This window comes from Chrysochloris asiatica, unplaced genomic scaffold (genome assembly GCF_000296735.1).
Source record: "Chrysochloris asiatica unplaced genomic scaffold, ChrAsi1.0 scaffold00189, whole genome shotgun sequence".
Classification (NCBI taxonomy): domain Eukaryota; kingdom Metazoa; phylum Chordata; class Mammalia; order Afrosoricida; family Chrysochloridae; genus Chrysochloris; species Chrysochloris asiatica.
This window is the reverse complement of record NW_006408707.1, coordinates 91670-107857: the sequence shown is the minus strand read 5'-3', so window position 1 is coordinate 107857 and position 16188 is coordinate 91670. Positions and strand designations below refer to the sequence as shown.

General features: G+C 38.0%; 1 protein-coding gene across 1 annotated transcript in view; it reads left to right on the top strand.

Moving 5' to 3' along the window:
• The window catches only part of LOC102835261 (tyrosine-protein kinase Fer-like), a 579105-nt gene extending 563690 nt beyond the window's left edge, over window positions 1–15415 (top strand). Inside the window, exons 18-20 of the mRNA XM_006872259.1 lie at window positions 4863–5017; window positions 14015–14137; window positions 15181–15415. Of these exons, the coding sequence (XP_006872321.1) occupies window positions 4863–5017; window positions 14015–14137; window positions 15181–15323 (421 nt within the window). The 3' untranslated portion in view covers window positions 15324–15415. The remainder of the gene's footprint in view (window positions 1–4862; window positions 5018–14014; window positions 14138–15180) is intronic.
• Window positions 15416–16188: the final 773 nt, after the last annotated feature.

Sequence of the window (16188 nt, the reverse complement as noted above, 5' to 3'; positions counted from 1 at the left end):
GCAAATATTTACTTTTACTCACACTTTTGAATTTTCAGTGGTGTGTTTTGAAGACCAGAATTTTGATGAATTCTGAGTTATCTATTTGTTTTTGTGGTTTGTGCTTTTTATATTCTTAGAAACCTTTTGCCTACCACAGGGTTGCTAAGATTTTCTCCCAGAAGTTTTATCGTTTGTGATTTTACATTTTAAATACATCATCCATTTTGAATTAAGTTTTGTATATGGTACAAAGTATGAATCAAGGTTAATTTATAGAAAGATACTGCTATAGATGCTCTGGTAGTGTGGTGGTTATGAATCGGGCTGCTAACCTCAGGGTCAGCAGTTCAAAACTACCAGCTGCTCCATGGGAGAAAGATGAGGCTTTCTGCTCCCTTGAAGATTTACAGCCTCGGAAACCCTGTTCAGGGTCTCTATGAGTCGGAACCGACTTAAAGGCACTTAACAACAACAACAATGTAGCTTAAGATATAGAAACATATCATATAATTCACAACACACAGTAAAGGTTCTAGAAATAGACCACATATATTGTCAACTGATTTTCAACAGAGGCACAAAATAATTCAGTGAAGGGTTAGTTTTTTTTCTAGAAATGGTGCTGAAATAATTGCATATCTATATGTACACTTTAGTTGCAGTAGGGTGCTTTCAGAAAAGATCCAGTCCAAATGGTGGGGATATGCTAGGCCAGTTAAATTCAAGGCTGAGAGATTATCTAGCTCAGAAGGTTTTGGAGACTATTTTTGAGATTCCAAAGCTAATCTTTATAGATTGCTTCAAAAGACATGTGACAATTGCAGAGGCTTATCAGGAATAAGTTTTAAGAAAATTGAAAACTACAATAGTGATAAAAAAGGCCAGGAAAGTAAAGCCAAGAAGTTGTTTTTTATCAAGACAATACAACTGCTCATTCTTTGAGAGCAGTAAGGGAAACCCTTATGCCATCCACCCTACTGCCCTGATCTTGCCCCTTTAGACTTCATTTTGTTACCAAACCTGGGGGGGGGGAAGAAAAAAAACATTTAAAGTAACACAATTTGAATCCCTCTGAGATGCAAAAACAGCGGCTTTGTTGTAGTGTATGTCCAAGAACACAAATTCTTTGGCAAGAAATTAAAAACATTGCCTTCAGTAGTGTATATACATACATGGAAAATATGTTGAGTGAGAAACAAGAGCTTCACATGTTAATTTTGTTTATGAAAGGTTTTTGTGATTGTGTTGTTGTTAAGTGCCATCGAGTCTGTTCTGACCCATAGCAGCAACCCTGTATAGGGTTTCCGAGGAGCAGCTGGTGAGCTTGCCCCACTGCCCTTGCAGTTCAAATGACTTGGCAGCCTGGTGCATTAGCCCACAGCACCACACCAGGACTCCTTGTGATTGTATAGCAATACCTATTTACTCAACCTAGGACATCTATTTGTTACCAATTGTTGTTAAGTGCTGTTGTGTCAGTTCTGACTCATAGTGATGGAGTTTCCATATAAAGTTTGCAAGGAATGACTGGTGGGTTTGAGCTTGGCATTAACAGTTCAGTGCTTATCCTGCAGTGCCACACCAATACTAAATTTACTAATTACTAAGATTTGAAACCAGGTTGAATAACTCCTTCAACTCTGTACTTCCTTCTTAAAATTCCTTTGATTATTCTAGAAACCCAAAGACATCTGCTAAAATTTTGATTGGGAGTGCATTATATGAAAGGATCAATTTGAAAAGACTTGACATTTTAACAATATTGAATCTTCTACTTCATATACTTGAAATATATTTCTTTTATTTATATTATTATTTTTTCTTATCCCAGTTTTGTAGTTCTAAGTGTTCTAAGAGACTTGGAAGGTTTTGTTAGATTCATGTATAAGTATTTTATGTTTTTTTGGTGCACCTATAAATGGTATTTATTTTCCAATTGTATTCCAAGAATAGAGTCTTTGTGTATTAACCTTTTATATTGCAACCTTGCTAAATTCATTTCTTCTTTCCAGTTCTTATTATGTAAATTTTCTAAGGAAAAGAAAAGAAACCACATCATATGTAGATAGGTTCAATTTTAAAGTCTCTTGCTTACATCTCATTTAGCCAGAATCTAAGATTATGGTTTGGGTTTTTGGTGTTCTAAGAAACCTTTCCTACCACACCTCTGGGGAGTCTACAAATTGTAGGGGTTTTTTTTTTAGCTGGATGGCATCTAGAAATCAGGGATCTTTTACTAAAGAAGAGAATAAAGTAGATACCACGTAGCTGTCTGTCCTACGCCCAGAATCTCTTCCTTCCACAGTCTTCAGTAAATGTCAACTCCATTCTTCCAGTTGCTTAAGCTAGACATCTTGGGATCATCATTGACTCTTCTTTCTCTCACACTCCACATCAGGCCCTCCAGCAAATCATATTGATCCTTTCTTCAAAGTATTCTGGTGGTGGTAGTTGTGTGTTGTGGAGTCAGTTCCGAGGGTATAAGTCTTTATGGGAGCAGAGAGCCTCATCTTTCTCCTAAGTCTGACTAAAAAACAAACAAGCCAAACTCTTTGCTGTAGAGTTTATTGCAAGTCATTTTCACCCTATAGGAAAGAGTAGAACTGCCCCATAGGGTTTCCAAGCTTTACTCTTGGCTCTATAGGTTAATGCGCCAGATTGCAAAGCCATTTGAACTACAAGGTCGGCAGTTTAAGGTCACCAGCTGCTCCTCGGAAATCCTATACAGGGCTTCTATGAATTGGAATCGACTCAGCTGGCACTTAACAACAACAACAACCACATCTTTCACCCATGGAGCAGCTGGTGGATTCAAACCAGCAACCTTGTGGTTAGCAGATGAGAACTTTCACCACTGTATCACCAGGGCTCCTTCTGAACCAATCTTCTTGTTGTTAAGTGCTGTCAAGTTGGTTCCAACTCATAGCAACCCTGTTTAGAATTTCCGAGGAGCGACTGGTGAGTTTGACCTGCTGACCTTGTGGCTCAAACCAACCCTATGCTTGAGTAGCTTTTCTTCAGCACCACACCAGTACTCCTGAATCCATCTCCTTCTCACCAATTCCACCACTTTTAGTATAATTTATTATTCCCTCTTCTTGACTTGTGAAAAAGTGCCCCAGTTGATCTTTCTGATCCTACCAATCCATTCTTCACATAACAGTCAGATGATTCTTCAAAAGTATAAGTCATGCCACTCCTCTGTGCACAGTTCTCAGTTACTTCCAGTTCCCTCTGAATAAGATCCAAAGTACAGCTGTGGTCTGAAAGGCCCCATGCCATTTGGCCCTGGCTAACATTAAATCTGTTCTTTTCCCCCTCATTCATTCTACTTCAGCTCTATTGACTCCCTTGATGTTTCTTGAGTGTGCTAAGTACATACCCATTTCAGAGTCTTTGTATCAACTGCTCTTCTGCCAGGTGTCCCTGGGGTGACGTCTACCTAACTTCTTTCAGGTCTTTGATCAAATATCACATTATCAAGGATGCCTTCCCTAACAGCCCTATTTAAATGAAGATTCCCTCTTGTCAATCTGTTTCCCTTTGTGCTTTTTTTTTTTTTGGTGTCTTATACTGTGCGATTGTATGTGTATATGTATGTATATAAGGAGCTCTGGTAGCGTAGTGGTTACGAATCGGGCTGCAAACCTTAAGGTCAGTGGTTCAAAACTACCCAGCCGCTCCGCGGGAAAAAGATGAGGCTTTCTACTCCCGTAAGGATTTACACCCTCGGAAACCCTGTACAGGGTCGCTATGGGTCGGAACCGACTCGAAGGCACTTCACAACAACAACAACATGTATGTATATACAGTCACGTACTTAAAAATATATGTGAATTTGTACATTGAATGCCACACACACACAAGAATTAGAGTTCAGACTTGGTCTGTTTGTCCACTTATGTGTTCCCTATCAGAGTGATCTAAAAAGAAAGTATTGGAACTAAAAATGAATGAACAGAAACCAACCATGCAAAACCCCAAAAGAAGAGCATTTCAGGCCAAGAGAACTAAAGTGAAAACAAGATTGCAATATTTGGGGGCATAAAGAAGCCCCATATAGTTATATATAGTAAGTGATGGGGATTGTCGAACAGGATGATGTTGGGGAGAGAAGCAGGGACCAGATGGTCTTTGGAGTTTTGCTTGTCCCATATGCAATGAATAGAGAGTTACCAACATCTTTGGTACCTAAGCCCTTTCCTAACCTCTGGGAAGCTCTAGGGTTACATTATAGAAAACAATTATTACTAGCCACATATGACAGTCTAAATTTAAATTAATCAGACATAAATTAAAATTTGGTATCTCAGTCACCCTAATCATATTGCAAGTGTTAAATAGCCTTATTTGTGGCTGTTATCAAGTGCTGTTGAGTCAGTTCCAACTTTCACCACTATAGGATTTCTGAGGAGTAACTGGTAGGTTTGAACCTCTGACCTTGTGGTTAGCAGTCTGGTGTTTATCCTATAGCACCACACCATTTGTGGCAAGTGGCTACCTTGCTGAACAGCACAGATCAAGAATATTCCACCATCACATAAAGTTCTCTTGGAGAACGCTGCTCTAAGAAAGACAGTGGAAGCGGAAATGATGCCAAGTACGCACTGCCTCTCTGTGATTTTCTCTTTTAATCCTACGGTCAGTGTTTTACTATTTAAATGGAAATATATGTGTTGCCAAGAAAACTAGCATGTGGCCTGTTCCATATGCAAATGTACTTGTGGGTGATTTTTACCTATGACAGAAAGACGGGAAGGACTGTTAAAATCACAAGCATTCATAACCTTATTATAAATACATCACAAATGTAAAAATGCAAAGTGAAAGCAGCTTTCAATTTATTTTTAATAGGTGTTTTCTTTCTTATTGTATCCTAGGGACCTTGCTGCAAGAAATTGCCTGGTAGGTGAAAATAATCTTCTGAAAATCAGTGACTTTGGAATGTCTCGTCAAGAGGATGGTGGAGTGTATTCATCATCAGGCTTAAAGCAGATTCCCATTAAATGGACAGCACCAGAAGCTCTGAATTATGGTAAGGACAGACTCTGTCTCTCCCTTCAGTGGTAAAAATGAGCTGCATCAGCATGAAACATGAATACGGAAAGTTACAGGGAGAGCAGAGCTCAACTTAGAATGATTTGAGGATACACACACATCAATGATGGGTAAATGGACATATGTTCGAACTTAGTCATGAGCACAGACTTAATTCATTGCAATTATTGATCAGATTTCTGTATGTAAGAGTGCATTTTTAAGCCTATTTATCATCTGAGAGAGAGAGGGTTTATTTGCCAAAAAGAATTATTATTTTTATTTTTAAAGTCAACTAATACACCAAGCTACTCATTGCTTTGGTTCTGGGCCATTTCTTTTGAATGTCATATATTGTTCCAGTAAACTCATCTAATGTTAGGTTCCTAGAATATTAAATAAATCCATTCTTTAGTTTTTCATTCCGAAAATAGGCAGTGTTTTTTAGCACCTCAGTCTCCGGAACTTGTATAAATCTTGTAGAAAGAGGGAGTAGGAGTTAGATTTTAAAACAGCAGGGATTATTTTGCACTTGATTTTTATGTGTCACTATAATTGGTAATAAATACTGCATTATCTGTAGGGGGGATGAAATGGGCCATATCAAGATGGTTAACAGCTCAGGATTTTTTTTAAAAAAACACCAGATTGTACTTTAAGTGAAATTAGAAATTACATTTTCATTAAGGACAATAGGATTTGACACCATGATTTGTTGAAATGATGTAGTATGTTTTGAATAAATAATATAAAATGATGCTCTGTTGATTTAAACCAAAAATTACTTTATCATGAAAATTAACTTTTGATGCCTATCTTAAATTAAAGGCAGATAACAGTTTTGAACATATTAAGTTTGGTAGTTAATTGGGACCAATCCAGACACCAGAATTTGTTTTGTAAGGATTCTGTATACCAAAAACACTATGAAATGTATAAATGTAGGTAGTTGTCACCCTCAGAAATTGAATAAGCTATTATAGTTGGCTGAAAGAACTGAAGGAGGAAAAAAAAGGCAAACTTCAACTTGCAATTTGAAGGATTCTTTAGGCAGTGTTTCATTCTGTTGTGCATAGGGTCGCTATGTTTTGGTACCAACTCAATAGCACCTAACAACAACAAGTGGCCAAAATATTGAATGATGCAGAAAGCATTGCTAGTGAGAATGTAAAATGGTTCAACCACTCCAGAAAACAGTGTGGTGCTTCTCTAGAAAGTTGGAAATAGAAACACCTATATATGCACACCAGTGTTCATCACAGCACTACTCACAATAGCAGAAAGATGGAGACAGCTGAAGTGCCCATCATTGGAAAAATGAATTATCAAACTTTGGTACATACATGCAATGGAATACTCTTCAATGTTAAAGAATAACAATAAATCTTGCAAAGCACCGTATACCATGGATGAGCCTGGAGGACATTATACTGAGTGAAATTAGTCAATCACAAAAGGACAAATATTGTATGAGATGATTATTCTAAAAGCGTAAGAAAATGTTTCCAAATGTAAAGAAACATTCTTTGGTGGTTATCAGGTGTGGGAGGGAGAGGGTAGACACATGTTAGCGCAGGTGACGCAGACAGCAATATACAAGAATAAGGAGGGCAATTCCCAAAAAGAAGGCGGTGGCAGAAGAATAATGAAGATAGGTGAAGACACAGGAAGGTATGCATGAGAAAAATAGTGATATATACACAACTTGGAACAACAGTGCTGTGTGTGTAGATACATGGATTGAGACATAGGCTAAATGGGTAAGGGAGGAGGAGTGGGATATATTTATTCAAATATCCCCAAAATATATGAGTTTGAAACAAGACATCTGTATATGAGTATTTACCTTTCATGTAAACACAGCTAAGAACATGGTAGAACATACAGTTGGCAAAATGATGAAAATTTCCTAGATATTACCAAACATTTTAAAGCAATGATTTGATGGGGATTTGGGCTCAGGACCATAATCTTAGGGGACACACCTGGTCAATTGACACAAAGACAGTGTTCTACATCCTGCTTAGGTGAATAGCTTCTGGGATCATGAAAGCTCATGACCTTAGTGGCTATCTAAGGTGCAGCTATTAGTCCCTCCCTGTGTAGAAGAAAGAAGAGTGATAAGAACTGAAAAAGTTTGGAATCAATTAGTCCAATTGACTAATGTGACATGTGAACATCAGTCTCCTCTACTCTGAGACAAGAAGAACTTGACAGTTCCTGGCTACCACTACCAACTTCCCTAAAAGGGATCACATTAGAAGGGCCCAGATAGAGTGACAGAAAATGTGGAACCAAACTCAAAATTATTTAATTAAAAAAAATTTTTTTTCAACTGGGTTTACTGGTCAGCAAGAGACTGGAGGAACCTGAGACTATAGCCCTCAACCACCCTTCAGGTCTGGAAAGGAACTCACCTTCATGCCCAATTTTCAGCCAAGCAGTAGATAGGTATAGTATAGATGGGGGGACAACAACACTAGCAAGGTATGCTCACCATGGAATAATCAATCATTCTAAATTAAAAAGGCAACATTTTTCTAAGAACAAAGTTGAAAAGGGATAGGAAGGTAGTTAGAACACAAATAGGAACCACAGAGAGAAAACTGTTGTTGCATAAAGGAGGTGGGAAATACAGAGATGAAATAAAGTGTATGATTTGTTGGATGTAAGGTGATGATCTTGTCTGTAAACCTTTACTCAACTCAAAACAAAAAGTTAAATACACAATCACTGTCCAAAAGAAATGGTACATGTTCAGCCATTTCAAGAGCTAGCATATGATCAAGAGCTAATGGTACTGAAGGAAGAACTATAAGGTGTACTGAAGGCATTGACATAGAACAAAGCCCTGGGATGGAATATAAATTGAAATCTTTCAACAAACTGATGTAGCACTAGAAGCGCTCACTCATCTATGCCAAGAAATATGGAAGACAGGTACCTGGTCAAATTATTGGAAGAGATCCATATTTGTGCCCATTCCAAAGAGAAGTGACCCAATGGAATGTGGAAATCATTGGACAATATTATTAATATCATATCTAAGTAAAATTTGGCTAAGAATAATTTTTAAATGGCTACAACAGTACATTTACAGGGAACTGCCAGAAATTCAAGCTGATTCAGTTGAGGATGTGGAACGAGGGATATCATTGCTGATGTTAGATGAATCTTATTTGAATGCAGAGAGTATCAGAAAGATACTTATCTGTGCTTTATTGATTATGCAAATGTTTTCAACTGTGTGGATCATGACAAGCTATAGACAACATTGTGTAGAATGGGTGTTCCAGAACACTTAATTTGCTCATCAGGAACCTGTACATAGACCAAGAGGCAGTTGTTCAACCAGAACAAGGGGACACTGAATGGTTTAAAATCAGGAGGAGTGTGTGCCACTGTTGTTATTGTTTTACCTTACTGATTTATATGTATGCTGAGCAAATAATTTGGGAAACTAGATTATATGAAGAAGAATGTGGCATCAGGATTGGAAGAAGACTCATTAGTAACCTGCGATCTGCCAATGATACAACCTTCCTTGCTGGAAGCAATGATACAACCTTCCTTGCTGGAAGCAAACAGGACTTAAAATACTTACTGATGAAGATCAAAGACCATAGCTTTCAGTGTGGGTTGCACCTCAATGTAAAGAAAACAAAAATCCTTAACCACTGGACCAATAAATAGGTTCATGATAAATGGAAGACTTCGTTTTGCAGTAGTCATGAAAACAACTATAAAGAAATTGAACAACATATTGCTTGGAAAATCTGCTGCTCTTTAAAGTGTTTGAGAGTAAAGATGTCAGTTTGAGGACAAAGCTGCACCTGACCCATGTCATTGTATTTCAATAGCCTCATATACATATGAAAGTTGGACAATGAATTAGGAAGACTTTAGAAGAATTGATGCATTTGAGTTATGGTGTTGGAGAAGAATATTAAAAGTACCATGAACTGCCAGAAAAACAAATCTATGTAGGAAGAAGTATTGCCAAAATGCTCCTTAGAATCCAGGATAACAAGTTTCATCTCTCATACTTTTGACATATTATCAGGAGGAACCAGTCCCTGGAGAAGGGCATCATGTTTGGTAAAGTAGAGAGTCAGCAAAAGAGAGGAAGACCACCAACGAGATGAACTGAAACAGTGGCAGTAGCAGTGGGTTCAAGTTTAACAATGATTGTGAGCATGGCACAAGACTAGGCAGTGTTTTGTTTTTTGGGTTTTTTTTTCTGTTGGGCATAGGCTTATTATGATTCGGAGTCAACTCAACAGCACCTAACAACATTGTAGGTGGCAACAAAACATTTTTTAACCTAACACTCAACAGATATAACTCCTTACCCATATGTTGCCATTCCATGTGCCAGAAAGAAATCTTTTTGTGAGTCTTCCAGTGATCACAAACCAATTCCACTCTTCCCCAGAATCTATAGCCAACAGTAGCCATGTTATTTGTCATAGTGATTCTTCTCTGTGGTGGTTGTTACTCTGAAACTGTCTTACTAAAGGAACAGTCACAGAACAAACATAGGATTACATTAGGTGTTCACACTAAGGTCTTTTAAATCCCTTCTTGTCCATTCTCAAAGCATCCCTATAAGAGAACTCTAGCTGGACATGTTAGGCCTACAGGTCAATTAAAATTAAGAACTCTATTCTTAACTCTAGTTGCCAGATTCTCTATATTATGCTGTCTGAAAAAATCTTGCAGTTAGCAGTTTATGCCAAGTAAAATCCTTTCACTCACAGCATAGTTTTTTCTGAATTTAGTCTATTAAAGTATTTACAATTCTAGGAGCCTGTAGGATTCTAGACAGCCAGACCTAACACATTTTAAGTAATAAGGACAAATTTCAGGATTTTCAGTGTATATCCAGTACTTCCATTTTTGGAAGTCTTTAATATTAACTTAATAAAATGCAGAACAACCTGGATGACAGAGAGATTTTAGCAGTAGTTGAGGAAAAAGTCTTAGTCTGAACTACTTATTACTTAATCCATTGAGGGACTTCCTGAAAGGTCTATAAGTCTCCTGACAAAATTGTACCCTGAGAAGTTGTTTCAGTTCTCGCAGGCTCTAAATCCTGGCTTTTTTTTTTTCTCAAGTAGAAAAAATATAATTACTTGATGAATGAAATTCCCTGTTTATTAATAGACTTCTTTCAAGTTTTATACAAATACAGTTGTATGGTTGAGAGTAAGCTTTTTTTTTTTTTTTGCCTCACTGCCAAAGTCCTTTTTTTCTCTACTGATTCTTTTTTGCACTCTTGCCTCAGAGTAGATGAAATACTGCCCAAGTCCCCATGAAGCATGGAGTTAGCATGAATGGAAAAGACCTTGAATCTAAGGAACCTCTCTGAAACTTTGGTATAGGGATGTAGATTTAGACAGATATTCTCATAATTTGCATGTACTTGATTCTTTTTCTCTTTTTTATCCCCTTGTTCCTTTTAACGGCCTTCCCCATAATCCACGTTGTCAGGTATATGTACTCTAGCCAGTAAAAGGATAGCTGGTGATGAATACTTGTTTTTTTGTTTTTCATTCAAGCCATATTAAAGGCCCTGGTGCGGTGCTAGCACTGTGGGTTAATGCGCTGGACTACAAGGTCAGTTTGAACCACAAGGTCGGTGGTTCAGGCTCACCAGTCGTTCCTCAGAAGCCCTAATCAGGGTTGCTATGGGGACGGAATAACTCAACCTCAATCAGCACTTAACAGCAACAGTGAAATGTAAGCGCATCTTCTACACCTGCACTTAACAACCCAGTTCCTCTTCCCAGACACAAGTACACTTAGCTTTCACTTACTTTCCTTTCAGAGACTTCTCTGCTATTCATTTTTCTATATACCCCAGCAAAAATCATGTGGGAGCATATTTGACTTCCGCTGACCTCATAAAAAGGAGAGAGAATCAAACTCAAAATCAACCCAAGGCCACGTCCTATGAGATGGAAGTTAGACCTGCCTCCACCCTACAACCTTCTTTACCCTATTCTGACACCAACCATTCCTCCCACAGTACTCTCTGCTTCACATCTGGGTTCGATAGTCCATTGCAATGGTCACACAGAACTCATAACAATATTTACGATTATGAGGTTTATTAGGGAAGTGAACAGGTTACAATTCAGGATCAAAAAGCAACTGAGAATGTATCAGTTTTCCAATCAGTAACACCTCTTGTCTGTCGTACTGCAGGCGTGCTTCACTCATCTTCATCTTCTAAGCTCTGTGTCTGTCCCCTTGGCTTCTGCCCTTTAAGTGTTACAGTTTTTTGCCAGTCTGTGAAGGCTCAACGTGCACATTCTTGAAGCCAATCTCCTCCTATCCTTAGAAACTCAGCCCATGTACCTAGAGCCCACAGCTGCTCTGTCTCATCATGCCACCACCTCTACCGTAGCTGCTTTTCTAAGTAGGGATCTCAGTCTTCCTTCCTGATGGTCCTGGGATCATCTGTTCCTGCTTCTGAGATGGTTCCTTTTAAGCCTAGCTGGAGGGCAAAATTAACCAATCCCAGCCTTAGAGTCCCGTACACCTTATTTGCATGGTCCCACCCAATTATTTGGTGGAAATTAAGATGACTTTGGATAGAAAAGCCATATCAAATAAATTTAAGATTTTTTTTAATTATTTTTTTTTTTTACACAAAATGCTAGCATACTTCATAGACTGTCCAGCATACATTGCCACCATCCTAAGACATTGCTGTCACCAGAGGTACTATAGAGGAAACAGGATACTGATCTCCAACTCAGGAATAAAATAACCTCATCAGTTATTGAATATAAAGCTTTTTCATTTGTCACCTAGAAAAATGGGGCTAAAGCACCCTCTGATTTAATTACTGTGGTGTGACTAATCCTCACCTACCCCTGTGAGGTAGGTGGGGATTTGTAGTGAAGAAAGTTCAGGACCACCATCAGTAATCAGGTTTCACAGCCAGTTCTGTCATGAGCTGTGGAAGCTTGGTAAGCCATCTGCTTCTTTGCACCTACATTTCCTAATTTGTAAGATGAGAATGATAGCACCTTTGCCTCCTGCTATTGAATGATAGGATCCAATGAAAGATGGAAAAGTAGCAAAATACTATGTGTGGTTGTAAGATAACATCTTTGTCTTAAACTTTCATACTAACTCATGTTGTTGTTGTTAAGTGCCTTTGAGTCAGTTCTGACTCATAGTGACCCTGTATAGTGTTTACTAGGAACAGCTGATGGGTTTGAACTGCCGGTTTTATGGTTAGCAGTCCAGATCCTATAGCGCTTCACAAGGAATCCATTAAAAATTTCCAGTAATATCAGGTTAAAAAGTGAAGGTTATCAAGTTATGTTTTAAGCTTTTGAAGTAGGATCTTGGCTTTTATATAACCTGATCTCTGTCCAAATATTATCTTACAAAAAAAAATGTATATATATATAAAACACTAGTAAAGTATGCTCACCATGGAATAGTCATCATACAAGATCAAAAGGGTAACATTTACTTAAAGACAAAGTTGAGAAGGGATGGGAAGGAGGGTGCAATGGAAACAGGGACCACAGGGAGGAAGTGGGATAACTGTTGTTGCGTGGAGGGGATTGTAAATATGGAGATGAAATAAAATGTGTGGTTTGTTGGATAGAAAACTGATGATCTGCTCTATAACCCTTCACTCCATTCACAATAAAAAGTTAAAATAAATAAATAAATAAAATATATTATAAATATATATATATATATATATATGACTCTGTAAAACTTACACTTTCTTAAAGAATGAATTAGCCTTGATGTGTTGCCACTGAGTGGCTTTCATGAAAAGTATTAAATTATTGGATGCCAAACTTGAAAAGAGTTGATCTGCAGACAAGAAAACTAATATTCCCACCAAGCAGCATAGTCAGTGCCTATAATTACTGCCTTCTAAGAAGGAAGCTAATTCACACAGCTGGAGATGCTGATCAGTAAGCACACTTGAGACTGACGTCAGCACAGTTATCATAGTGCAGGCAGGCTCTCATTTTAATTTTACTTTTTTTCGAGAAAGAGAAAGAGCCATCCTATTTCAAAGTAATAAGCTACATTTGGAGAACTGCTTATAAATACAAGAATGGCGGAGTTAAGGCAGGAAGCTACACAAGGGGTGGAAAATGAAAGCATTTAAGAAACCTTTAGCATCACTGATAATGGAGCTTGGTTATGATAGTGTATATTCCATATGTAGCATTAAAACAAACACACAAACATTTTGAGCAAATCTTGGACATTCTTATACTTAGGAGATTGGTTTTATATCCATTTAAAGTAGGCATCTTGTGTTTTCATTTCTGCGATTCTCTAAAATAAAAACATTCTCAAGAGCTTAGCTCATATAGCCCAGTAAAGCAGGTGCACCGAGATAGTTTGACAAAACAAGGCACCACGTAATTTTAAGTTGCTTTTTATCAGCCAGCTATGTTAATTTCTACTCTATTCAAAGCAGATAGAAAAATCTATTTTCTTTAAATGAAACAATCAGTGGAGAAAATGAGACCTTTAAGCGTGTGAGAGTATCTGTAAACAGTGATGAGTAAAAATTTGAAGTTAAGAAACTTCCCTTATTGCTTTAAGTTTGTTTATAATTTAAGTGGAAAGAAAATGATGCAGAAAAATGCCAAAATTGCAGGAATCCAGATTATTTAATCTTCTAGTCATTGATGTGTGCAAATTTATTTCTGTTTTATTTAAACTGTTCATCCACAATCAGGGTAAGCTTGCATGCTGGCTGAATATGTGTTCTTGGTGGGAGGAGAAAGCAATTTGGAAGCTGATTTGGTTATGTAGTTAGTAATGTTACTAAACCTGGAGCGTAAAATCAGTAAATAGAATAGTATTGCTAGTTATTGAGTTTCTTTGTTAAGTTTAAAATCTGTTAATATATGACTGATATAGACGTATATAACCAGAAAAGTTGTCTCAGTTGTACACTGTGCCTCACCTCGTTATGGTGGTTGTTCCTCTCCAGGGAGATACAGTTCTGAGAGTGACGCCTGGAGCTTTGGCATCCTTCTCTGGGAGACGTTCAGCTTAGGGGTCTGTCCATACCCTGGAATGACAAATCAGCAAGCACGAGAGCAAGTGGAACGAGGTGAGCCAAAGACATGAGTTAGGAGTGTTCACATCCAACCCTGGGTCAGTGCTGATGCTATGTCTGGTGGTCGTATTTCCTGGGGTGTGAGGTGATACTGTTTTGCGTATCTCAGTAGAGAGCACGCAGAACATTTTTGAGAATGTCCTGATACTTCTGAAGAAACTCTGGTCTCAGATTTGAGATGGGAATAACTAGATGATGGTGACATTGAAACGCACACTTGTGTGGGCTTCTTAGCTTTCAACAAAAAGAAGGCTGTCAACCAGATGTCCGTGCCCTCACAACAAGGGTGGTTATAGAACTGGGTGAATATAAGAGGCTGACGTTGTAGCATCCTCCCATCCCTTTCCTGCCGGTCACAGATGCACGTGTACAGACACTACCCAACTGCTTCCTAACTGTTAGAAAACTTCGAAATAAAGATCAGATTCTTTTCAGACTGTTAGAAAATACCACTAATATTAATTTATATTCCACTTTTGAATTGTTACTATTGTTGTTAAGTGCTGTCAAGTCAGCTCCGACCCATAGCAACCTGTATAGGATTTCCTGGTTGCAGTTAGTGGCTTATAACTGCTGACCTTGTGGTTCAAACCGGCTTTACGGTCCAGTGCAGTAACCTAAAGTGTCACACCAGGACTCCCACTTTTAAATTAGTGTTTATAAAATCATCCTCCTCCTTTCATCTTTAAAAGCATAGGTTGTAGAGATGATTTTTGAAAAAATACTCTTACCAGCAGCATCTAAAAGCAATGTCTCAAAGCAACTAAAATGTGTATTTATTTGTGATGTATCTTACATTAGACCTTGTAACAAAAAAATCAAAAACACCTCGTGTAAACTAAAGGGTAATCCTGTGGCTCTTTAGTATTGAATTCTGCACCACATATAGAGAAAAAGATCAGTTTGCCATGAAATGAATGTTTTGTTTCTGGTACACCTACAATGTAAGGTACTAAAGTTTAAACGCTGCATCATGCCCTGTGTGAACATCTTGTCTCTGCACTAATTGCTCTGTTCCTCTTCTCTTGGCTCCTCAGGATACCGGATGTCAGCCCCTCAGCACTGCCCAGAGGATATATTTAAAATAATGCTAAAGTGTTGGGATTACAAACCTGAAAACCGCCCCAAGTTCACTGAACTTCAAAAAGAGCTCACTGCTATCAAGAAGAAAATGTCATAGTGATGAAACAACACCAAACCCAGCATCCTACACTCTGTCTCCCACAGAGCCACAGTGTTCTTCTCATTAGCAATGAGTTTGTACCACATTACTTGCAACAGTCTTCTAAGGTTATTTTTTTATCGACTGTTTGGGTTTTTTGTAATATGTTCCACTTTGAAAAAGAGGCAAAGGCAAATGCATTTAAAAAAAAAAAGTTCTCCAAAGGGCTTTGTTAACTAACCACAGCAATCCTGCCATTTCAGACCATTGTAAATAGTAAAGTAGACGTTAATGTGAGGGGCAGCAGATCTATCTTTTTTCACTCCCAGGACTATTGCTGTCTCTCAAAAGGTTCTCTACTTCAGGCCCACTTCACAGGCTGCTGTTCTATGCCACAGACACCTACACTTCTGGTGCTATCTACAGTTCCAGGGCATGTGCCAACCAACGTTAGCTTTCTACTCTGCTGAGACAAGATAATGTTCGTATGTATCATTTCATGTTGGGAATTATTTGGACTGCTTAGAGTTTTTCTTTTCTTTTTTGCCAGAAATAAGCCCAGTGTCAGCATCACCATTCTCTAGCTTTAATAATAGGGTGGTCACTTCCCTCCTCCTTTGTCCAGGATGCTCTAGAAAGCTGTGACAACAAGAACCAAGTTTGAACATGAGGGTGTTCTGGAGAAAAGAGTAGCTAGAATGTTATCAAAATAGAGAAAAAGAATTCACCCTTTTTATTTTATGGTCTGAGTTCACCAAAAAATGTCCTAAGCAGTGTTTCAGGAATTCATAAATAGAAATTTAATCGCAACAACAATTTTTAATCGCAACAACAATTTTTTTTTTCCCCAAAGAATCTATGAAGCACACATCTACAGAAGTAA